Here is a 25,676-nt window from a genome sequence, read left to right as displayed (position 1 = left end):
GATACCCGGCACATCCGCCCTGCAGTCAGGTATAGCTGTGCTACAGAGGATGCGTCGCGTACACATTCCTTGCTTGAGCAGCGGGGGGCTTGCAATACTGCCGGGCCGACGATTTCGTGGTGTGGGGCAGGATTCATCGCGCTCCTACACGACCAAGCTGCCGATTGCCCGTTCGCTTTCATAACGCGAGAACGGTTTTCGCACGGAGCGCTGATGAGCAGGCGCTTAATGGCGTGCACACGGTTGCGTGCTGTCCGTATACGACGACTATTCGACTTTGGCTCTTGCCAGCATGCGCACAGGTACTATAGGAAAGCAACAGAAACAAATGTAAGCGCGGAAACGTGACAACAAGACCGGAGAGACACACATGTGCGTTATCTTAATCAATTGTCCAGTTTTTCCTCCAAACTCCAAATTTTATCGTATCATCACCGATAAGCCTGCGCCTTGCTGTTGTAAACACGTGTGCTCGGAGCTGGTTATGTACAATTTTTTTTTAATACGATTTTTTTAAAAACATCTGTGCCGTATAGCACGAATCGGCGTCTTCGGATGGATCACCCATGGAAGCAAAAATTACTTCGCAACGAAACGCAATGTTCTGATAGCTAATAAACAACCTTACACTCATTATTATTTTCAATTGTTTGCTTAAGAGCACACTCTAGCTGCAATCGCCGAAATGAAGCCCGGTAATAATGAAGTCGTATCCGATTGGCAGAAATGTCGTGACCAGCACCAATTTCGAGATACCAATCCTCCGAGTATGCTAAGAACGTGCATTGGTGCTCCAGTTAGTTTCGTCACGAAGTGCACGGGTAGGGTTTTTGCACTAACATGAATAAGAACAATGGATCGCGTAGCACGTTCTTGGGGACTCATATCTCGCAGCTGGCGCTGGTTTCAGGATTCCTGCTCAGCAGTTCCGCATTAACTACTTGACCTGCTTCAATTTTGCAATTACATCACATTCCCTAAAGTTCATAAATTATAGAGTTAATTAGTGAAGCGTTCTTAATCAGCCACCTGACCATTTTTATTCGTCATGCAAATAATGCTCGTCTCTCTCTCTTTCACACAAAGAGTCCGAATTCCACGATACGCCCCAATTTTTGAAAAAAAATTTAAAAAATAAATTTATATACATAGATATGCAAGTCACTTAAACACACGGTAATCGTTGCTAGAAGTTGCCAGAAACTTAAGAAATTAAGAAAATCCACTCTAGCGTTAGTTTCTGGCCACTGAGGATCTCATGCTAGCACGAGGTCACTAATAAGGGTGCAACGAAAGAGGAGACATTTCGCAGTCAAATATGAGCAAAACTCAGCAGATGTTTTCAGGGAGAATACGTCGAGCTAAAAAGGCAATGCCCGTCGTCCTTGACGCCACCTTATAATCCCTGAGGCATTTCGATCGATAACCGGAAGCGCGACGTACGTTCTGTATCCCACGCTGCATGCACACCACACGCTACAATATACAACATAACTGTGTTTAAATCGTGCAGCCTATCTATATCTGCAATGATGTACGAGGAAAGGAGAAGAAAGCACACGCTGTAAACATGCGCATGGGCGGTCCGGTCCAGTTCCCCTCATTGTCCTCAAGATACTTTTCATCATGGCTGGAGGGATGTGAGTGTTCGCGCCACGAATGCTACCCCGAACCGCTTCCCACAGTCATGCACGATTAGAGGCGACAGATCTGAGCTTAATAACGTGTAATTGATAACTGGGTGAATGCATCGCTGTAACTCCACTCGCTTAGCACACGCGGAGGAAAAAATCGAGGGAGACAATAAAAGACCAGAAATAACGTACAGTTTTGTTTCTTACTCTCTCTGTATTCCCCGCAACCAAGTAACACCCTAACATAAGCGACAACTGGACCGCAAGTGCCGGACATCAGATAGCGGCAAGATTAAAAAAAAAAAATACCGAAGCACGAGGCATGTCCAACACCGGCTCAATATCCATGCACAGGCAACAAAGCGCGCGCCAAACCGACTGGCATCTGACACGCGGCCAAACCAGGCGATAGACTGCTCGAACGCGAATGAAATCGGCAGGCAGCATAGGGCGAGGAGCGCCACGAGCGACAAACAAACGTTCGGCCCGACACACCGGGTGACACGCAGGCGGAACAAAACAACAGGCAAGCGGAGGCCGGACGCGCGCGTCATAATAAAGAAACGAAAGGAGATGAGAAGACACGTCGGGCGCCCAGCAAAACGGAAAGGACTTGACCCATCGCGAGCGGCGAGCCGTACACGGGCGACCGCAACTGTTCTTTCACAGACGCCACACTCCCTCGACTCGGGCCAAACCGGCCCACAATGGGCGGCCGGGAGGCGCCAGTCGACAGCCCCATAAAGGCGCGCAATCAAACAAACATTCGGCAATGGTGTCGGCGGCGGCCAGTAAACAAGCGGGCCGGTCACTGCAGCCACGAGTTGAGAAAACCGAGGAGAAAAAAAGTACAGTACACACTAGCGCGCGTAGTGAGGACTTCCACCCACCCCACGAGCCGCGCCAGCGTGCGTCCAGAAAGAGACCGGGATGAATCCGTCTTCCGACGACCAAGAGGCGAACAGCGCGCGAACACGGCACACAAGAGCGGGGCCCCGCCACCACGAGCGACCAACCGACCGACAGCGGCGATGAAGTCGTCACCCCCGCACCAGCGGCGGCCGCTGCTCGGCGCAGCCTTTTGTGGGCCCGCGCGGTCACAATGGAGACTTCGGAAGTGTCCCTCCCCCTCTTTGCGTCGCCCCGGAGTCGTTCTCGCGCGCGCGCATGTATGAGCGGCAAGCAGCCCGCCGTCTCGCATGCGGAAACACGCGGCCGGATGCATGCGCGCGGGCGCTAGAGACTCGCCCGAAAACAGGCAGCCACGTGTCGCAGCAGAGAAAAGTCGGGCGAGTCACTGCGCAGTCGTCCCCCTTCGAGCACATGGAGTGCCAACTGTGGCGGCCTGCCATCGTGTCCTCGCGGCGTTAATAAGTATACGTGCGAACGTGGCACTGCTGATGCCCGCCAACGTGTGCTCGCTTATGAGACGGTGAGGGGTGAGGCTGAGTCCATGATATACAGCGGCCACGAAAGAAAAATTCTCTCTCAGTGTAGGACTGCTGCACCTTTCCCATGAGACCATTGCAACGTGCTCAAGACTTTTCACGGCTGTGGTGATCCACAAGCTAAAAAAAAAGAAAAGAATTCTGGCTACGCCCCCGAGCAAAACGTCGCGCTAACTACTCGGGGTCGTCAACCACTGCCAAGCTGTGGGGTATCAGCTCGGGACTTGGCTTTTTCTCGGAGGTAGCAGTGCGCAGTCCTTTGCGAGTCACACGCGGCATCCCGCCACCTCTGCGGAGGATACCATGCCCCTCCGCTGAGCGGAATCTGCCGCCAAGCTGGCTACGCTCGTGCAGGAGGAGGCCTCCACCCGCCCGTAGTGGGTCCCAAGCCACATGCGATGACCGGTCAGTGGCAACGAACACGCCTGTGGGCTCGCGGCCGGCGCTCATCGGTTCCCACCTAACGGAACAACACTGGAGCGCGAAGACCCGTCATACACGGACTCATTGTTCGCCGTCAACTAGCTGCCCAAACACCCCCATACTCGTACAGCGCGCGGGGTACCGCTGCCGCCCATCGGTGCGTGCTTTCTGACGCGACGGCAGAGCGCGGCGCTGCTACGAGTGCACGTTGGTTGTGCGTGTGGCCGAAAGAGCAGATGGCACCTCGCACGCTTAAGAACGATAACTACTGTGGAGACTGTGCAGAGACAGACTCCAGGGCACTAGCGCTTAAGGTGCACGACCTCGGCCTCGCAACGCGTCAGTGCGCCGAGTTGCTAAAGCGCGAGCATGGGCTGTCCGCTGACGGAGTTGAAGCGCTACACTGGCCCCGCGCTTACGTGAGGCTCACCGGAACCTATGCACCTCTCTGGAGCAGTCAGGGATTCATGCCCGCCTGCACAGGCAACAAACGAGGCGCGGACAGCGCGCAAGCTTCCGTCGATTTTGTAAATATTGTAAACAACCTTTCCTCTATTCTCTTCGCTATTCTCTCTCTCTCTCTCTCTCTCTCTCTCTCTCTCTCTACTTTCTCCTATGCTGTCTACTTTATACCCCATGACCTCTACTCCTTTTTTTTGCCGATGTACAGATGTCAGTCGCTACTTAGTCACGCGTTGCGACCAGAATTCCCGTTCCTTTCAGTCTCCTGACACCCACAAATAAAGATATACCACGGAGCTCCTTGACGAGTTAATGTTTAGAAAGGGCCACATGAACTGATCACTTTGCAAGCTTACTCCGTTGTGGGACTAAAGGGACTAATGGACTAATAAAAATATGACGCACGAGCATTATCTCTAATTTGAATTCGCTTTGTATTACAAGCGGCCGAACCCAATTTTATAGGACACGAGGTAATTCCGACCACAACGCATATTTCGAACAACACCAGCAGCATTTGGCAGCTCAACAATGTTTTCCTTTTCAAATGCGGGACACGTACGCAAAGCTTTCTTATTATCTCATGACTGACATTCACCTCGCCGGAGTGCAACTTTGAAGCACGCACCCGCAAAACGACGTTACTTCTAGAAATAAAGCGGTACATACGAAACAGGCTCCTTAATTCCCGGCACTGTTTTTTCAAGTAAATCGAAAAAAAGAAAGCCGAGCATTGAAATTAGTGTGTCGTATACGGTTCTCTTGACATCCTGACAGCACTAGCACACGTAATGCCACAATCGCAAAAGTACAGCGGCCGAGTGGACATTCACGCAAAAACCTACTTCGTCAAAAAACCCACGGAGGCTTAATGTAACGGATTCAGCTGCGTTCTCCTGTCCGCACAGTTATTACTCCCGATATCTTGGAAGAAATTCGACTGCGGCCGCCAACGGGAGAAGGTGATGCGGGAGCGGCGTCCCGGCGCGGCTCGGGTCGATGTGGAACCATTAGGCCGGGGTCCGGTCCGCCGTCCGGCCGCTGTCCCTCCGTTTCCGATGCGTCCATATCCGGACAGCCGTGCTATTTCCGCTTCCGCTTCGGGAGTCCTCCCGCGCAGGAACACTGCACGCCCGCCCCCCCTCCCCCGCATTTCTTCTTCGGGATCTCTCCTCTTGGCCTGGAAGACGGGGGGCCACACCCGCTCCCACTCGCGCAGTCGACGTGGGTGCCGTTCGTCGATCGGACTACACTACAGCTAACACGGCGAGCAGCGCCGTGTCTCATGCACCAGCCAAAGAGAATGTCTACAGCATGTATCGGCTTGGCCTTGCCGGGAGATATCATTTATTATTACGCCTTCGTCTTCTGTTGTTAGATCGAGACTTGCAATAATAAACAAGAAAATGCCCACTAGAACATACTGGAGCGAACGGTTCAATCCATACTCAAAAGAACAGTATAATCCCAAGAAGAGTGTAAAGAGCAGGAGAGCAATATCCGATGGTGTACAGTTAAACTCCATGCAATAAATAAATAAATACACACACACACACACAAAAAAAAAGACGGATCGAGCGCACACACACCTCTGCTTTTTTTTTTTTCTATTTGCACAAGAACAAAATCGCGCACTAACGCAAGCCATTATTAAACAGTGCAGCAGCCACAGTTCTGCACAAGGTCGTTAACTGAGTACACGTTATACAGGGTGTTCCATTTGAATTGAGCAAAACATTAAAAACATTCAAACGATACGCAGCCTAACAGAACTGCGGTAATGCTGTTTGCAATCACTTGGAGATACCTAGATTCATTTTTGCATTCCACCTACTTATATAATTAGTCTTAATTACTTAATAAACTTCTCAATTACTATAATTAGATTAAAAGCGTCAATTTGAAAATTGTAGAGCAGCATGAGAAACTCCCAATGCAGCTTTCGGTTGCTCAATACGTGCTACAGAAAAGTTTTTCCAAGCGTGAAAGAAGCCCGCAAATACACGCAAAATGCCTCGAACGGCCAGTCGCACGGCAATGTTGAGTGCATTTGCGGGCTTCATTCACGCTCCGAAAAACACATTTATTGGGCCCGTATTGGGCAAAAGTAAGCTGTATCGGGAGTTTTCCATGTTGCTCTATAATTTTCTAATAATATTTGGGGTTTTACGTGCCAAAACCACTTTCTGATTATGAGGCACGCCGTAGTGGAGGACTCCGGAAATTTTGATCACCTGGGGCCCCCATCGAAATGCGGCCGCCGTGGCCGGGATTCGATCCCGCGACCTCGTGCTCAGCAGACCAACACCATAGTCTATAATTTTCTCATTGACACTTTTCGGCTAATTACAATATTCGAGAAGTAGATTGATGTATTAAGACTAATTATGTAATTAGGCAGAATGCAAAAATAATCTGAGTATCTCCAATCGACGGCAAACAAAATTACCTCTGTTCTGCCCGGCTACGTAGTACTTGAACATCTTTAAAGTGTGGCTCAAGTTGCGTGAAACACCCTGTATACTGAAAGCTTTCATCACACCGACATGGCTATAATGTCGACGTGCAGCAAGTGCATGGGACGCACGACAGCTTCAGTGTTACTTTTATTGCACGACCTTCAGGCGTCCCGACGACGGTCGATACGCGTGTAGCCTTTTTTTTTTCTTTTTCAAAATTTATTAATGATCAAAGGAAAGCAGACTCCCGCGAACAAAAAATAAAAACTAGCCTTTACAGTTCCAAAACGAGAGGTTCGAAAGAATAAGAGTCAGTTATTCTTGATACAGGTAAAGCACGATGCGATGGCTCTATACCCAAGCGTCCATTTGCAACCAAACAAGCTTCTGAGCGACATTCCCTGGCTGCTGAATGCTAAGTTGAGCATCTTGTCCGACACTTACGAAGGAAAAGTAGCGGGAGATAATATTAAGATGACGTTGAAGTAAAGCCTCCCCAAACTACTAACCGCATTGTCAGTATTTTGAACTTCGTATCAAATTATTTGACAATGCTTATATTTCTTTCCTTTCCTAATTGGCATGCTGCAAGACACCGCCGTAAACAGGAAACCATGCGCGTACAACGTAATGCGTACAGTGCGAGTGGAAAACATTTCTCATATCGAAACAGCATAACGTTCGCCTGAAAATCGAGCCGCGGAATGTTAGGCGTCATCAAGATTTTTCCGATCTGTTTCGGGACCCATTGCATATATATATATATATATATATATAGTAGACGGCCAAAGCTCAAGGTAAGCCCAAGGCCAAAAGTACAAGTGTCAAAAGCGTCACGTTGCGACGGGCAGCATGGAAGCGAGAGTCTTCACTCGGTCTTGCGCCAAAACTAAAGACCGCTTTTATAGTGCATTGCGCAATAGCCGAAGTGCGTCTTCAGAGAGCCGAAAAACCCAGAGAAATGTGCGCGTACCTGTTCTGCTTGCAGATGATGCCTTTGCAGAGCAGAGCTGTGCGCAGGGAATCCAGTACCTGTTCCGGGGTCAGCACCGCCGGCATGGTAGAGACGTTTTGCATCACCTAAAGAGAGAGAGAGAGAAAAAAAATAGGTCCAGACAGTACAAGTGTTGGGGGATATCGATGAATAAAACGGTGGTTGAAGCGGCAAGCTTGGTGCCGTACGCAACTAAATGATGGAACATTAAAATAACAAAGGAGTACCGAAGAAAACCGTATAGCCGTGTGGTATAGTAGTTCTCCGACAGGATTTTGCTGTGCCAAAGCATTGCAGGAGCTCAGCATCACAGCAATGTTACAGTTCAGTCAATCCAACAGTCAAGAAAAACAGGAAAGAATATAATGATAAGGAGTGCTCGCGGATATGTACGAAAGCCGGTTTACATAAACGGGCCGGTGACCGAGTGGTCTACCTAGTCGACGAGGCAATTATTTGAAAGAAGTCATCTAGCTACGAACTCTGCCAAATACGCGCCCATAAAGTTGCTCTGAAGCTACTGACGGTAAGAGAGATTTAACAGAAATGCTGCAGCGGCGGGCACTCTGAAGGTTTTACAAAAAGCTGGAGGACGCTTAAGCTTCGCCTTTAAAAAATTATGCGGTTTTACGTGTCAACACTACGACCTGATTATGTGGCACGCCGTAGTGGGGGAATTCGTAATAAATTGGAGCACCTGGGGTTCTTTAACGTGCACCTAAATCTAAGTATATGGGTGTTTTCGCACTTCGCCCCCAACGAAATGCGGCCGCCGCGGCCGGGATTTGATCCCGCGATCTCGTGCTTAGCAGCCCAACACCATAGCCACTAAGCAACTACGGCGGGTAAGCTTCGCCTTTAAGAGTTAAGAGATAACCCCTGTGCCGATTTTAATGAAATCTGTTGCATTTGAGAGCGAAAGTTAAATTTTAATGACTGGTGGCAGCGGAATTTCGATTTAGATGTTGAATTTTGTTAAAAGAATTTTCAAAAATTCGGAAGTTCGAAAAAAATACAAGCACGAAGTTTACAAATTAACAGCTCAGCATCAAAAACAGATATCGCGGTTCTGTAAACAACACCCATTAGATCATTCAAAGCGGACAAATTCGATATGTCAATTTATATCTTACGTGAATTCGTTACGTTTTATACAAGGGTTCTGCAAAAGCTGTATTTTCTTATTACGAAATTTCTTCATTCATGTGTAACAGATCAACTTTGTCCGCTTTAGATGTACTATTAAATGCAGTTCACAGAATTGTGATATCAATTTTCATTGCCGAGTTAGAGTTGTAAACTTTATGCCTTCGTTTTCTGAAAATTTGCGTTTTTTTTTGCGAATTTTTATTAAAAGATTGACGACGTAAATAAAAAATTCGAAACCAACAGTCACTAGATTTTAATTTTTTTCTTTTAAATGCAACCGAGCTCGTCAAATTTGGTCCAGTGTCTGCCGAGGAAAACGAATTCTGCCTTTACATGTATTTAGATAGGAGCACCCGAGCCAAAGCTTCCTCTTTAAGCTATCCCGTTAATGGTCGATACGTTTATTCAGTCCCTTTAGTTTTCTTTCATTAAACTCTCGACGCGCGCATCCCTGCTTAACTCAGCGAACGCGGCAGGTGACGCACGGCCGAACATATCCTCCGTCGTTCGCTAAAAAAGAATGCTGGGCGTTGTACCTTCACCAGCAGAGAGAACTATTCATTACGTGCTTAACTCGCACGCGCAACTACACCACATATGAATAAGATAACCCGTCTTGGCGCCAGGCCATACTCAGTTACGCCGATTCCGCCCTTATGCCACTTGGCGAACACGTAAACAGGGTCGATATATATGTTTTCAACCTTGTCCTAATGGGCGTTCATCAGACCGCCCAGCGAAATACTAATATCCGTACCGCTTGAGATGCTACTCCCTTCGATCTTTTCTGGACAGCAAATTTGTTAGGCGCACGCGAGAAAGTCGTATTTCTGGCTGTTAAGCGCTGCCCGACTGACATATTCCGCCTCGGTTCTCACTTTGTTACAAATGGAAAGATCGGACGCCTCCGGCACACGTTCGCAGGGACGCGCGCCGGGAAAGCTTGCTTCGCCGCAGCGCGACGAAGCTCGACGGGGATGCCGGCTCGGGAAGAAACAGCGTTTCGCCGCCGTGGCTTGCCCCGGACACGGAGATTGGAGGGGAGGCTCGCGCGGAACACAAAGGCCTTCGGCAGGGGGACACGGGGGGAGAGGGGGTCGCACCGTCCATTGTCACACACACACACACACACCGCACGAAGGCGTCACTTAGTTTTCATTACACGGCGCAAAAGCGGCGCAAGGAGGCGGAGATGGCCCCGACGATGAGAGAATTCCGGCGGCTCGCAGTCGCGCTCTTTTACAAAAAGGCGGGCGCTCCCTGACGCAATTAGGGAACAATTACACCGGCACATGCGCAATGCGACCCGCGCCGGGCGCTCAATCGGCGCACAGCATAATCGGGTTAGCGTTTAACTAGCTGCCTCGCCGCGAGACGAGCTCTTTATTTACCCCGGGGAAGGGATAGTGCGGCGCGCACTGTTTTGTTCGCGCATTTTGTCGAACAACCCACCACCCACTTGTCCCTCCACTCGAGTAAAGAAGGAAGAAAGCGCTGCCACAGGGAATCGCGGGGGGGGGGGGGGGGGAGAAAAAAAAGTCGTCGACGTCTTTGAATCGCTAATCGGATTTGGGACGCCGACGCGGGAGCGCGCACACGCGCGAGAGAAGAGCTTCCAGCGCGAACAATGGCTCTTGGTGTGGTGGACGAACCGCGCTTGTGGACAGGCGAGAGGTTGGGCCTTGCTCCGCCGGAATGGTCATTTCATTATTATTATGGTTATCTTGTCGTTCTTCCTTTTTACAGTCGATGATGACCCTGGAAGACCACCGAAGTCCGTACGACATCACGAGTTGCCGCGTCGACGCACGCGCCGGTCGTTCGCCGGTGAACACCACTCGCCGGCTGCTTCGCAGAAATACGTAGGATGCCTGCAATGCACTTGTCGGCACGCAAAGGGATTCGCTCCGCTCCAACACGTCAGACAAACTGGCGTACAACACATCACGCATTGAGTTTTCAACTGACAAGTCGGATCGCTTTGCGTGCAGATTGTGTCAGGCCGCAGGAGATTAAAAAAAAAAAAGTAAGGAAAAACAATATTCTGGTCACAACTGCACTTTCAATGGACATTCTAAATCAGCAAGCCTTATTGGCTCACTTTTGAGAGCGCACGCAACAGTCAATAGGGCTCGCAGATTTCAATGAAACTTTGTTCCGACGGTCATTGAAAGTGCGCGTGTGAAACCAGCAGATAAGTAGCTTCCCGCTGAAGCCCTTTCTATTATCAAGCCCATTCGCAATTATTAGGTCTATTCGCAAGTTTTCCGACAAAGCGGACTGATCTCGCTGTTCTTAAGATACTTATGTAGGGCTCAGCACTGGGGCAGGCCCATCCCAATGGAGAACACAGCTGCACGAATAAAGGCTTTCTTCATTGTATACATCCTCACTGTCATCTTAAGCAGCTCCACGTATTTATTTTTTATTGAGAGCTTACGTCAACAGTAATTAATTAACCACCTTTTAACATATTTCCTTGCAAACGAAATCTTCAACGGAGAAGTTGTAGAGCCCCCCCCCCCCCCCCCCTACTGATAAACATCCAAATAATTTCGTTCTGTGATGATAGCGGCAGTGGTTTTAATTTTTGCATGCAAAAAAAAAAAAAGTGCAAGAGAATTGAAAGCGTACCAGGTGACTGGACTCTTACGCGCAGCGATATTAGTGCGCTCAAACCTGCTAAAAACGATCAGTCAATGCTGCACGTAGACCGAAGGCACCAACAAGCCTTGAGCAACGGAGATGGATCGAATACAAGGGTTTTGGCTTCCACTTTTGCCGAGATATCGCGCCTGTTGAGACAACGAAGGAAATGGAGTCAAAGGACGTGCGATAAGTTACACGCGATAATGCTGGAAGCTCTGTAAGCGTTTTGGCTGTAAACAGACAGCGTAAAGGGCGATAAAGTTCTGGCGGCGAATGGCGATGTACCGGAAACGACGGACGTCGCCATCGCGTATAAATTTTGCGTTGCGGCCTAGTCATGCCTTCGGTCCACGTGCAGCATCGATAATTCATAGCTGGTAGCATGTTTGAGGGCCCTAAGGAGGAGGAAAAAACTGTATTCGAAAAAAGAAAAAGAAAAACACAGCCACGCGTCTCTCTGCTTGAGCTATCGGATTGGGGGCAGGGGCGCGGGTGCTAAGTACTGGACTCCTGCGGCCTGGGCGGTCTGCCGGGCCCGCCACACCAGTCTGTCCTGGTCATGAGAGTCCGAGCTGAACGGCACGGCGTGTGTGGAGTTGGTAACGAGAGGTGTGTTCGGTGTGTGGACGCATTCCCAAGTGGTGCGGTATATGAGGCATATTCACCTTACATGGCGTGGAAAACACTGAGGTTGGGGAACGAGTTTGTTGTATTGTAGTAGTATGAATTCCGCCTTGGTTGTAATGTCGCCTTCTTAATGTGGTGCCAAGGAGGCATGCGCTCGGGCTACAGCGTGGGCACGCTGGTTTCTGCGAAGGGACTCGTTTCTAAGGATCACACTATGCGGACGTCTGGAAGGGGCATGTCGATACGGTGGACATGGGGGACACGGTAAGCTGTGGCAGATATATGCCCGTGAGCGTAGCTTTTGCAGTCGGCCTGAGAGCCTGTTATGAGTGTGACTAATGTCGCTGCGCGCAAGTGCCTAGTCACGTGGTACTAATTCAAAACTCGCGCGCTTTATGTGCAGACGGGAAAATACAGCATGATACAGCAGATATCATGACGGAAAGAAATTATTTGGATATTTATCAATACGGCTCTAGAACTTCACTGAAACTATGGTTAATTCATTACCCAAGCGCCCATAGCTAAAAATATACTCCGAGTTGCTCAAGCGAACAATGAACAATACAAGTTTATTGCATTCTCGTAACGCGCACGTGGATTTTTAATTAAGACTTGAAAAGAGTTAGCTAAAGCACCCTGTATAGGCTTCAGCTTATTTCCCCTTGACCACCCTTCTAAATGCATCTTGAAATATGCGACAAGCCTCAAAGTACCCATCAGCGAAGAATCCCTCTCACCTTGGCCTTCCTGGGTGCATCCTGCACGACGGCGGCTGCGCCCAGCCTCCGGCGAGGCGTCAGCATCAGGCGCATTCTGTCCAGGCCTTTCTCGATGGAGCCGAACACGCGCTTGGCCGAGCTGCTACGGCACGAGAAGGAGGGCCCTTCGGCTAGCTTGTACACTTCCGGCGTTCGGACCACCGACGCCGTCGCCAACCGGCTGCCGTCGGGAGTTCGCAGAGGACTTTGCCGGAATTCCGCGTCAGCCGAGGGAGGACGACTGAAAACGGTAACACGTCATGGCTACAGAGGACCGCTCACCGTCTGCAGACATTGCCATAACGTTAGCGCGTCACACAACCGAGACAACGCGCATGGTAGAAGCCATGCTGGCGGCAACATCTCGAGAGGATGTGTGTAACCGGACTGTGCCAAAAACTTAGAAGCAGAAAAGCACGCGCGCACGCACGCACGCACGCAAAAATTTTGTGCGTGAGGTTTAATGTATTAGATGTGCACCTGTGTTGCACTATTCTTCTCTTTGAAAAGGAAAAGCTATAAAAACATTTTCGTCGTGATTATGCCACCGTGGACATATTTACGCTAGCTAGCAAGGACAGAGGTTATTGTAATATAAAAGAGTTCTGAGACCTTTGGTTGTACACAGCTTCAAATAAATGTAGTTTCAACGATGTTGCTTTCATTTATTTCCTTAGGCATTTCTCATTATGCTTACGTTAGTACGACGAAACCATAAAAACATAAAGGGGGGAGGGGGGAATGAAACGAAAAGACTGCGCTACGAAACTTAAGTTCATGCGCAAACTTTGCGCCGGCAGATAAGTTGAACAGAGTCGCTCGTGGCAGTAAAATACGGCACACTTTGTTCAGACAACTTCGCAAGATGTCTACACTACCGCGCCTACATCATGAAGTAGTGTGGCAAGCACAGGTCCTTCTCTTCGAGGGCACGGATAGGCATATATAGCGTGCACACATTGACCAAAATAACTATATACAACGCTCCGTCGCGTCGTTTGACGCACGGGCAAACAGCGCCCTACATAACGTACATATTTCGTTGAGACCTCTAAACCTCTGAAACGCCGGCACTGCCCTATATAAGCCGATGCGGCTGGTGAAAACGAAGAAAACTAGCCCAATAGCTTCAACAATGGGCACGCAAAAATTAGACACCGTCAAAAAAAAAAAACATTATTTTTTTTTTGCTCAGGCGACTTGCATAAGGAGTGAAAAAAAGAATGGTTGGTGCCTCTTTCAGAGCAATAGGTCATAACACATAAACGAAACGTTTATTCCAAGAAGCAGTGGATATTTCGTTGCACATTCACAAATATAAGCCCATAAATGCGCGCAGTCTTTTATTCATCACACTTTCGCTCCAAGGGCGAAGCAGTGACGGCAACATCGAGCACGTGGGCGTATTCCGACGCGACAGTGAGTCCTTTTGATGCGAAAACTGCGTCGTTGCGGTATGGCGCGTCTTTTGAGAGCGAAAATGCAATGCGCGCCAAAAGCACGCGCCAAAAGCGCGTGCCAACGCGAATGCACCCGCTCGGAGCAAATGCAAACGCACCGCGGGCTATAGCCGTGCATATCCATGCCAGATCGCGCTCATCCTACGGGTAACAGTGCTGCTCAAGTTTACACTCGCGGACAACTTTCTGTGGCAATGAAGGGAAAGCTACGCGGGCGCAGCTTTTACAAATGTATATATTACCGCGTCAAGTAGTCCGCCAGCGTTTGACAGATTTTGGCAGCTCGGAGCAGACGCTGGATCTCCGCAGCTTCCACGTGCGGCAGTTTCGCGTTTGCCCAGACGCGGAAGGGAAAAGCCGCAAAATAAGTAAACCTTTACATTCAGTGGTGTTTTGTCCTATGCTAATAAGGTGCCCAGTACTCACATACGTGGCAGAAACCTGGAGGCTTACGAAAAGGGTTCGACTTAAATTGAGGACGACACAACAAGCTATGGAAAGAAGAATGATAGGTGTAACGTTAAGGGATAAGAAAAGAGCAGATTGGGTGAGGGAACAAACGCGAGTTAATGACATCTTAGTTGAAATCAAGAAAAGGAAATGGGGCATAGGCAGGACATGTAATGAGGAGGGAAGATAATCGATGGTCATTAAGGGTTACGGACTGGATTCCAAAGGAAGGGAAGCGTAGCGGGGGGCGGCAGTAAGTTAGGTGGGCGGATGAGATTGAGAAGTTTGCAGGGACAACTTGGCCACAATTAGTACAGGACCGGCGTAGTTGGAGAAGTATGGGAGAGGCCTTTGCCCTGCAGTGAGCGTAGCCAGGCTGATGGTGATGATGAATAAGGTGTATGTTTTCTCTTCCCGAGCTTAAACTAACGTGGATGAAAACGCGGGACTCTTTTCAAAAGTCCTCTTTCTTGTGCGCGCTTTGCCTGAATAGCATTCCCTTCACTGCCAGAGAGAGTTGTTCGCGAGTATAGTGATGAGGGTCTCGTGAAATGCGACTCTCTACAATAAAAGTTGGGTCGCGACAGTGGAAAACAAAACGTTCGCACGATGCGCGTGCGTCCCGACCAGAAAATACGCACCGGCCAATGTCCCGACCGCCCGCTGAGGTATTCGGCAGGGCGTGCGCGGACGGTAACACCATCTGGTGGCGTTCTCCGACAATCCCTTATTCAGCTCTCACCGCCTCACATTACTAAACACCTCTCTCTCTCTCTCTCACACACACACACACATAATATATATATATATATATATATATATATATATATATATATATATATATATATATATATATGGGTTTTCTTCTAAGTTTAGCACGCAGGACCCGATGTAACATACGCAGGAAAGAGACGACGAACTTTTCGGAAGACTTCTTTACTCAACGTTTACGGCTGGTGGACCAGCCTTCGTCAGAGTACAGTAACGCATGTACAACACATACACAGCTTTAAAGGCACCGTATCACGGGCAGAGGGCGCGCTATCTGCACTGACTGCGTCCTCTGGTCGTGATACGGTGCCTTTAAAGCTGTGTATGTGTTGTACATGCGTTACTGTACTCTGACGAAGGCTGGTCCACCAGCCGAAAACGTTAAGTAAAGAAGTCTTCCAAAAAGTTCGTCGTCTCTTTCCTGTGTGTACAAATATATATATATATATATATATATATATATATATATATATATGTGTGTGTGTGTGTGTGTGTGTGATTTGCTCGTATATACAGTGGCTCTACACGATGACGACGATGATTTATTGGCATGCCCTTTGAAACGGAGCAATAACGAACAGTCACCTAGACTTCTTGAGTTACTCAGGTATGCTATACATGTTTCTCATTCTAGCATTTCTGCATATTTCTCTTTAATCCTTTTTTTCTCTTCCTCAAAGCTTGTACCGCTACGTATGCCTGTAACGGATCCGGTCGTATCCGTTATCCGTATGCATGTATGACAAATCAAACCCTAATTCACTGTTTTCCAGTGGTCTATTGATACTTTAGAAGAGTGAACTGCTGGGCTAGTTGGTTATACGACATAATAAACGAGTTTTGCGCCAACAAGACCACATACACAAGAAAGGAGACAACACGGGCGCTTACTTCAACGGTTTAGTGAGCGTAAAAGCATCCTACAGGGTTTCACACTGCCTGAAAAAAAGTGGCTAAACGGTACAACGTACCGGTAGTGTTTTCAGCTCCCAAAAAGCTAGCCCAGCTTAGCCGACGCGTAACTTGCGAAGACCAAAAGGTTGGCTGTCAGAAAAGGCATGCCCAGCGTTTCATAACGTGTGCCGCAAACGTCGTTTATGAAATTCCCCTGCCCTGCGGAAAAACCTATATTGTACAGTGAATGACCGACTTAGGGAACATGCAAAAAATTTATGTATTTTTATACACTTCACATAAATCATGAACAACAATGAAGACAGAGAACATTCTTGCTTCAGTCCTTGGTGAATTCCCACCACTTCATTACATTTTCGGCATTCCTATACAATTTGTACTCGGTTTTCCCCATATATATCTCTCAGCAGCTCCACGAAAACGTCACCTATGCCATCTTGCTTAATAATATCCCATAACAATTCCCTGTATACGTTGTCGTAGGCTCCATTAATATGTGGAAATGCTATCCATAAAGGTCTATACTGAGCTGCTGAAACATGTATGCAGCGAGTTACTACAAACATATTCTCTAAGCCTCTGCCTGGTCTGAACCTCATCATTTTTCTCCACCCACTTCGACATTTCTTATTTTATGGCTTGCATTGCTTTTCTATATATCACCGACGTTACTGGAGCTGGCCTGTACAAGATCGCCTTGTCCTTATCTTTGCCTTTGTAGATGAAGTTCTTCTTGCTTTAAGCCAAGCAACCAGAATCTTCTTGGTTTTAATCCCTTACTCAATGGCATTAGTCAGCAGTGACTTGCTCTTTGGACCGATTTTTTTTTTTTCATTAGCCATATTGGAATTTCATTGGGTGATGCGTCCGAGTTATTGGGCACACTTCTGCTTTTTTTTTTTTTCAGTAAACGTCTTCTATGCTAAATTTTGATGTCAGGGTTCTCTATTGTTGCTAAATCTGTTTGAGTCCGAACTACGTTTTCCTTTGTGCCGAAGTTATCCCTAATAACGTGTTTGATGCACCGCAGCGCATCGTCTGCTTCGAAGACGTTACCGTCTTCATCACATATAGCCGTTTGCGAATTTTTAGTTGGAGCTCCGAGTGCTCTTGCATGTTCCAGAATCTTTTTGGCGAGCCTTCGTTTCTTTTACGAATGTTATGCATCCAACGTTCACTTGTGCGTTTAATCTTGTCTTGCACGAGCTCACTAGCCACCCTATCCTTTTCTCGGTATTTGTTCCATCTAAGGTGCACCTCTTGTGTAATCCCAACTTTCTGGATTCTCGACGATTCCTAGACGCCTGCTTACGCTTTTCTATAGCATGCTTTGTTTCCTCGTTCCCCCACTTACGTGGTTTCCTATTTCCAATCAAACGATTACTTTTGTCGTGCCTGTCTTATCCAGTTGCATTACCTTTTCACAAAACGGCAAAGCAACGCCATCTCGAGGGGATACCAGGAAATTAGCGCGATTATTATTGCGTGACGCGCGTACATGGAACAAATTTTCGGTGCAGCCCGGCATAAAACTTTCGCTTTAAAAACATGAAGGCGAACATGAAAGCAGAAGCCAGACACACATCGAAAGTCGTAGATGTTCGCTCGGTATCCATAATTTCAGAAGGTCAGAGGAAGATGGAGGTTTGAAGTGGCCGACAATGGTGGAACAAGTAATGACTCTGGTAGAAGTTTCGGAAGGAGGAATTATCTAAACTGTAGCCAATGTTTCGACAAGGGGATTACTATGAAGACAAGTCCCCTTGCCGAAACGTTGGCTACAGCGACGTTCCTCGTTCAACCACTGTTGATCATAACATATCAGTGACACCGACCGGGTGCAGAGGGCGAAGCGCACGAACAATCAAGAACAGCGCGCTTTGACTGAACACAGTAGCAAAATGCACGGGACATGAGCAGCAGTGAGTCATTTGCCTCAGGCAAGAAAATTTTCGCGCCGTTTCTGTCATATAAGCACGCTACGTTTCTTGGATGTGTGTAAATATTGAGGCGAACACTCGCAAGGCATGCCCTGAAAAAAAAGGGACACAGTGCCGACATCATGCACTGCCGGAAAAGTTCCGCTGGTGGAAACTATTTGCGACGCCACCTATTACTAATGGTAGATCAGTTCTGCGGAAGCCCGCAAGGTGGAGGAAGCCCGTATATTGATTTCCTTCGTAGCTTCGTGCCACAGTAGGGTTGATGGTAGTTTCTCTTTCATTAATGCATCCCGCCTGACAACGTCCGCACTCGAGAATCGCAGACGTATATATACCAAGCCAACGGGCCCGTGCTCGGACCCGTTTCTTTCTATACCGGGGAGGCACCGAGCGGGCTTTCCTGCGGCCGCGACTTCTCCGCGCCCGATCGGCGCGGCCCTGTTGTTTCAAGGCGCGGCGGCAGCGAGGGAAGTGGCCACAACAATGGCGACCCGTGGGTGCACGGCCACCAGCGCAGTGCCGATCAGTTCTTTCCAGGGAGCCGGCGGACCGTGAAATGAGATCGCGAGCCACCTCTTGACCCCCGCCGGGGCGACAGGAGTAAGTGATCCTGGGCACGCGGGAGTGCGAGTGGGGGGGGGGGGGGGGGAGAGGTCTTCTTTCCGCATAGTCGTCGACGTCGCCACCGCCGACACCACCGAGGTAGCTTGTCTTCGAGGGCGATATGAAAGCCGGCGCATATTGCGGCCCTGATGCAAGCCACCGCGCAAGGCACGGCGACTCCTCTCTCTATCTGGCCGCGCCCAAAGAAACGAGGTGCTTACGCGGTCTTCCCAGTCGCTGGCAAATGGAGATAGATCACCGCGAGGATAGGCCGGATTAATTGCCAACAGGCGTACGCGTGCCGTACGCGCTCGCACCTGCGAACTGGGCGCATGCATCAGGGCTTCGGTTGTGTCACCGACCACCGGACGAATCAAAGTTCAGGAAACCGACCACTGGACGCCGCGGAGTTACCCGAAAACCCATGCGTACAATGTATAATATCGACTAGCGAGACTCGCTTTCCTCCAGAACTTGATTCTGCTCGAGTTGAGGCGCACAGTTACGCTAAACCCCACACGCCCAACCCCGTTATCCAGCGTACTTCGGCACACGACCGGACGTGCGTCCACACGTTACTACGCGGAGATATGGGTACGCAAAATCGCCATGGGAAATGACTATAGCGTTAGTTCTCGGGGCTTCACATAAGCCTCATTCATTAGAGGCGTAGGACCAAACAAACGAGCTACACAAATCACTTGCAAAAAAATGTCTGCACGATACTCCGCGTAGAAGTGTGCTAACGCCAACACGATCACCAGCTCAACCGTGGCCTACTGAATTTTCACCAGAGCTTGAGAGCGCCTACAACTACGAGGGCGAATCAAAGATTTTGCCCTCATATTTTATTAGCCAAAATAAGGTACGTACAGGTAACTACAAATATATACGTACTATTCTACGTATACCTTACAGTGTTTTTTCCACATAGTCCCCACACCGGTTCAGGCTTGGTTGCGATTTAGTGCTGCGATGGAACATTTGCTTCATCGCAGCACTAATCAGAAATGGCTTTGTGGTAGAATTCGCCTCCCCGAACGCTCGTTGTCGTGCAGGTCTTCAGGGCCTTTTGAACCAAATTACACCAATTTTACCCAATTGACATTGTGTTGTGGCCGGAAGTCCACAGACGTGGTCGCACTGTTAATATTACAAAAATAGCATCTGCTTTTAAAATTCCCTTTTTATTACCTGCCAAACCAACAGTGCAACGACAGCGACACTTATAACGTCTGAGTGGTATGAGGGAAAAGCTGTCCCAAGTTGCTTCTTTCACGCGGTGTGCGTTTGCCAATCCATCCCCTACTTACTGACGATAACAGTAAAGGCTCATTCACACTAGGCCATCACGACACCGATTTTGGTCTGCCGACTGTCGGCGACAGCGTTTTTTCCTTTGTGTCGGCGCCTGTCACACTGTACCGACGCCGAGCTCTTCGCCGACCGTCGGCAGATTGTCGGCGTCGGTACAATGCGACAGAGGCGCCGACACGAAGGAAAAGACGCTGTGGCCGACAGTCGGCAGATCGAAATCGGTGTCGTGATGACCTAGTGTGAATGAGCCTTCAAAGCACGCACAATGCACGTAAACGCAAGTATATTCGGTTTTCGCTGAAATAAAAGCTTTCAATACTCTTCGCCCCTCCAAACATCGTCCACGGGTGCTTTTGCCAAGGCAGCTCAATAGTCCAGCCACGATGGTTCATGCCGGAAAGTGTGTATACTGCATTCCGTTCAGTGTTTTATATGCCAAGCATACAATGCAACAAAAGAGGTTACGCGAATTGACGCTGCGTTTTTCTGTTTCTTCTTTCTTGTTTTTCAGTGTCACACAAAAGCGGGGTAAAGTTGGAATAAATAAAAGTGACACCTTAACATATCTGACGTTCTCGATCCTTGGTTTTACTTAAGAGCATCGCGACGCTGAATGACAAGCATACTACACATTTGGAGACTTACACCAGAACCCACGCATGCACACACAAACAAACACAGAAAAAAACAGACAGAATGCTAAAAACCGCTGTAATTCTTTAGACGCTGCTTCGATGGAAACCAAGCTGCGCGGCCCCATCAATATAAACCAGCGGCGTCCTACACTGCCTACACTCGTGCTGCACGAGTCAGGATTTCAAGTTATACTCGGGCGCATAACTACGGCGAACCGGACGTGAGGGGGGCCCCGCCGGTCGATCGTACATGCATCATACACGCGTCCGTCGCGAGAAGAGCGGTTAGGGCCCGCTCTGAGAGAGTGCGCGCACCACGGAGCGCGACGACGGGGCTGCGCACAGTCGCGCAGGCGACTTCCTCGTGTAGCTTGCGGGACGCGTGTCACAGCGGCCCTCGAGGGCGACAGTCAGGCCGCCGGCGTCCGCGCAACTGTAGGCGCCGCATTAGCATGCCAAAGCGCGCTTTGCCGGCCGGCCATGCAAATGGACGCTCGAGAGGAGCGCTGCAGCGTCAGCGCGCGCGCCTACATGCACGCGGCACGCGCCGGCGCGCGGACGTGCGCTCGATTTGCATCGCGAGGTCGACGCACAACGAAACCGACCCCCCCCCCCTCCCCCCGCCGCCGCCGACATGCGACATTCTTTTCCACATGCAGTGCGGAGACACGCGTTCTTCCTGAAACACAATATCACGAAAAGAGAGAAGATTAAGAAGAAGAAGAAGAAGCCCGAATCATGTCGAACTACGTGCGATGCGCGTGAACCATGTAGGTATAGAATACATTACAGTAACGCTCTTGATCACTTCGCTCGTTATCGAATATACAAGGCGGAGAGCTATATCTCGTGCATTTCAATTGCGTCATAAGTGTGGCTTTTAGTGTTGCGCACGGTAATTTTAATTACTTATGCAAGCGTTTCTTCGTTTTTCCCCGCAATGTGTATACGCAAACGAAAGATAAGAAGAATTGATATAGCAGTGAATTGCTGCCGCATGCCAACGGTTGCCAAGTGGAAGCGTGCTTGAAATATAGTATTTAAGCTATTAAACTGCGAAGGCTTAGAAGTAAGGATCGACGGCGAATATCTCAGTAACTTTCGGTTTGCAGATGACATTGTTTTGTTCAGCAACACTGGAGACGAGTTAGAACAAATTATTGAGGACCTTAACAGAGAAACTTAATAGTGGGCTTGAAGATTATATGCAGAAGACAAATACAATGCTCAATAGCCTGGCAAGGGAACAGGAGTTCAGGGCCGCCAGTCAGCCTCTAGAGTCTGTGAAGGAGTACGTTTACCTAGGTCAATTACACACAGGGGACCCTGATCATGAGAAGGAAATTTACAGAAGAATAAAAATGGGTTGGAGCGCATTCGGCACACATGTGAGATCCTGGCTGAAAGCTTACCATTATCATTGAAAAGAAAGGTGTACAATCAATGCATTTTACCAGTGCTAACATATAGGGCAGAAATTTGGAGACTTAGAAATAAGCTCGAAAACAAGTTAAGGACCGCGCAAAGAGAGATGGAACGAAGAATGTTAGGCGCAAAGTTAAGAGTCAGGAAGATAGCGGTGTTGATCAGAGAGAAAACGGGTATAGACGATATCCTAATTGACATTAAGAGAAAGAAAATGGAGCTGGGGAGGTCATGTAATGCGCAGGTTAGACAGCCGCGCTGGACGATTAGGGTTACAAAATGTGTGCTAAAAGAAGGGAAGCGCAGTCGAGGACGGCAGAAGACTACGTGGGGCGATGAAATTAGGGAATTCTCGGGAGCCAGTTGGAATCGGTTCGCGCAGGACAGGGGTAATTGGAGATCGCCGGGAGAGGCCTTCGTCCTTGCAGTGGACATAAGATAGGCTGATGACGATGATGAGCCCACAGATACACTATAAGGTTCTTTGTGTTCGTGATCTCTAGATCTGGCAAAAATGAACGCGGCGTTTCTAATTAGAGCCCTTGAAAAATGGTTTTTTTATACTTGACGTCCTTCTCGGAGAAGATCAAACCGCTTGATTGCCCCCCCCCCCCTCCTTATCCTCCCCTCTATTCATCTCTTTTTTTCGTCAAGACGGTATTAAACTAGATCTCAAGATTTGTTGACGACGCTTTCAGCGCGAACTGCATAGGCTAAAGTGCATAAACTTTATATCGCAGACATGTCAAGCGCATACTGAGCGTGCTCATTTCTTCGCAACTTAATTATGAGGGCGCAATGATTGACTTGAAAACTGAATGAAGATTTGTAAATTGTGCCTCGTGAAAAAAAATGCATCACAAGAAAAAAGAAACTGTCAACTAGACGAGCAACCTGGCATTCACATGCGCACTGATGGAGTCCAATCCATAACGGTAAGTGTCAGCAGCATGGAAAACATATGTAGGCTGAGAGGAAATTCTGATAGAATAAGGCAGCGCACCTCGAAACGACGTACTACAGAATGAGCAAACACGAGCGCTGTTGGTGTTCGTTCAGTGCTTGTGCTTGTTCATACTGTGTTACGTCGTTGTTTCGAAGTGCGCTGCCTCATTCCATGAAGACTAACCAAATAGCCCACAAGTATGTCTTAAGGAAATTCTGCGCTTCTGCGATTGGCACTATAGCCATGATAACACCAAAAATCGTTGTTTTGCTAACCAGAAGCCTTCCTACAACATTACTCACCTACAAACCACTATCTGCGTGTGTCTGTCAGTGCACGTGAACGTATGTGTGAGCATACCGCGCGCTACTGCCAAAGCCATCGCCACGAAAAGCAAATTGACTTCCAAGTGAAAACATACGTACACGCGTATGCCGCAAGCAGAAGAAACGCGCGCATAGTACACGCCTGAGCAGATGGATGAGTCATGCTCGGCATATCGCACTTCACGTACTATAGCTGTTCGCTACAACAGATGCATATGGCTCTGCTTTTCTTTTTACTTCTTTGGCCGCGCTCGCCGAACACTATGACCTAGCTATATACAAGCCGACACCACGACGATTCAAATATCCTATCCGCGCCTTCCTTCCTCCTGTGCCACCCCCCCACCCCCCCTTGCCCATCCAGCAAAACAAACTGACGCACCTAAGTTCACAAACCAGAACGGCAATGCAGGGTGGCGCGTTTCATCGGCTATGTACAACTCCAGCGCGAAACCAAGACTCAACCGCGTAGAAGTGCGTAGACGCTGACGGTCATCGAACGAGAAACTGCGTGGGCCACGTACCTCGAAAAAAAGAAAGAAAGAAAGAAACGACGCAAAGAAACGGGACGGAAAAGATAAAATACAAAAACTGGGTAAAGGGGCTGACGCATAGCCATATCTTGGCGAACCGCAGACACCGTGACACGGACGATCACCACTCCGCTTTGCCATTTCATTCGGCGGTATATGGCATCTTCGCCGAACCACGGTATATACACACACACAAATGCGAGTAGTGCGCGTACGAAGAGGACACGGCAGCGAAGTTGCGAAAGCGGCGTGCAGGCGCCGCCACGCACTGTCGGATGCGGCTCGCTATAAGCATCCACCGAATACCCCCCTCCCCCCCCGCCCCCTCGGCACCTCATCGCCACATCTATATATTTCTTTTCCCCCATTCTCGCATTCTTTCTGTCGTTCTTTACTCTTGCATTTTCTTATGGATTCCGCGTAATAATGCATGGGTCGAAGCCACGTAAACGCGTGTGCTACGAGCCCGACGCGACGGTCTTCGAACGGCAGTCGCAAGCTCGCGCACGCTGCCCGACACGCTTGCGGTCGGTGCGCGCTTCACTAAACATGCCCAAGAGGAACGACCGTGCCTACTAGTGCAGAGAGAAAAACTAATGGAACAAAAAACAGCATACCGCAGCGGGCACGGGCCTCGGATGTGTTCGGACTTCCCGAGTCTTATATATACCCCGTTCGTTGAAAACTACGCAACCACGCCACGCGCACCTCACGGCAACACGCTTGCCGCGAAAACTTCGTACTTGGGCGTTTCTGTTTTGCACTGGATACGCCATAACGCACAAGAAAAAAAAAAAAAGAAAGGGAACTAAAATAGGGTTTGAGAAGACGCATAAGACCGACACCAAAGACCAACACAGGCAAGAACTAGCGACCATCGTCTCTACACCAGAAATCGACAACGCACCACACGGCGCCACAGCCAGTGCGTTAGGCGGGTGTCTTCGCGATATCAAGAAGCAAACCACCGGCGTTCTTACGTGTGCACGGCTGATTTGCACTGTATATGTATAGAGAGCGAACGAAATCTCGTACTAGGGGATCACAAACAAACAAATAAAAACAAGGTTATATCGAAAGCATATTTAGCGCCAGCAAACTACGACGGAAGGGAGAAGACACCACAATGCGCATTGTGGTGTCTTCTCCCTTCCGTCCTTGTTTGCTGGCGCTAAATATGCTTTCAGTTTACCAACACGCCCAACAAATGGCAATGCTGAAAGGTTATATCGCAAGAAAGGAATCCAAAATCAAGCAGCTCAGTGAAAGTGACAAGTGGAAAAATGAAAATGGGTTCTGCAAGCGCACACAGGGGTTATGAGGGATGCCATGGTGAAGGGCTCCGAATTAATTTTCAGCGCCTCGTCTTCCAAACCGAAATGCGGCGCTGCTCCAGCTGGGTATCGAACCCGTGGCCTCGCACTCAGAAGCAGAATGTCATTAGCCACTGAGTCATCGGTGCTGTTAACTGACGGCAAGTATACGAGCACGAAAAGTTACGATGCGCGTGCGTCGACATTTGAGAGCTCTGGCACAACGCTTACTCATTAGAACGTTTTCAACATGGAGTTACCAACTTCCTGTTAGAGTTACTCCGTCGTTTGAAATACAACTTAGCAGGGCGGTAACGGTTAGCGACAAGCGTATGCTAGAGCCTTAGGCTGCTGGTACCACCGGGGTTCGGACAGAACATCTGACTCAAAATTCGAGGGAGAAACAAACCTTATTTGTACACGCACACTTTTC

At 48.9% G+C, this 25,676-nt stretch overlaps 1 protein-coding gene across 1 annotated transcript in view; it reads right to left on the bottom strand.

The window, feature by feature from the left end:
* Positions 1 to 25,676, bottom strand: part of LOC142578563 (maternal embryonic leucine zipper kinase-like) — a 164,955-nt gene that overhangs the window by 43,135 nt on the left and 96,144 nt on the right. The window contains exons 13-14 of the mRNA XM_075687946.1: positions 12,586 to 12,847; positions 7,400 to 7,506 (exon numbers count right to left, since the gene is read on the bottom strand). Coding sequence (XP_075544061.1) covers positions 7,400 to 7,506; positions 12,586 to 12,847 — 369 coding nt within the window. The remainder of the gene's footprint in view (positions 1 to 7,399; positions 7,507 to 12,585; positions 12,848 to 25,676) is intronic.

This window comes from Dermacentor variabilis, chromosome 1, assembly GCF_050947875.1.
Source record: "Dermacentor variabilis isolate Ectoservices chromosome 1, ASM5094787v1, whole genome shotgun sequence".
In the NCBI taxonomy this organism is placed as follows: Eukaryota; Metazoa; Arthropoda; class Arachnida; order Ixodida; family Ixodidae; genus Dermacentor; species Dermacentor variabilis.
The sequence above is the reverse complement of the archived record's forward strand: the minus strand, read 5'-3'. Positions and strand labels throughout refer to the sequence as shown.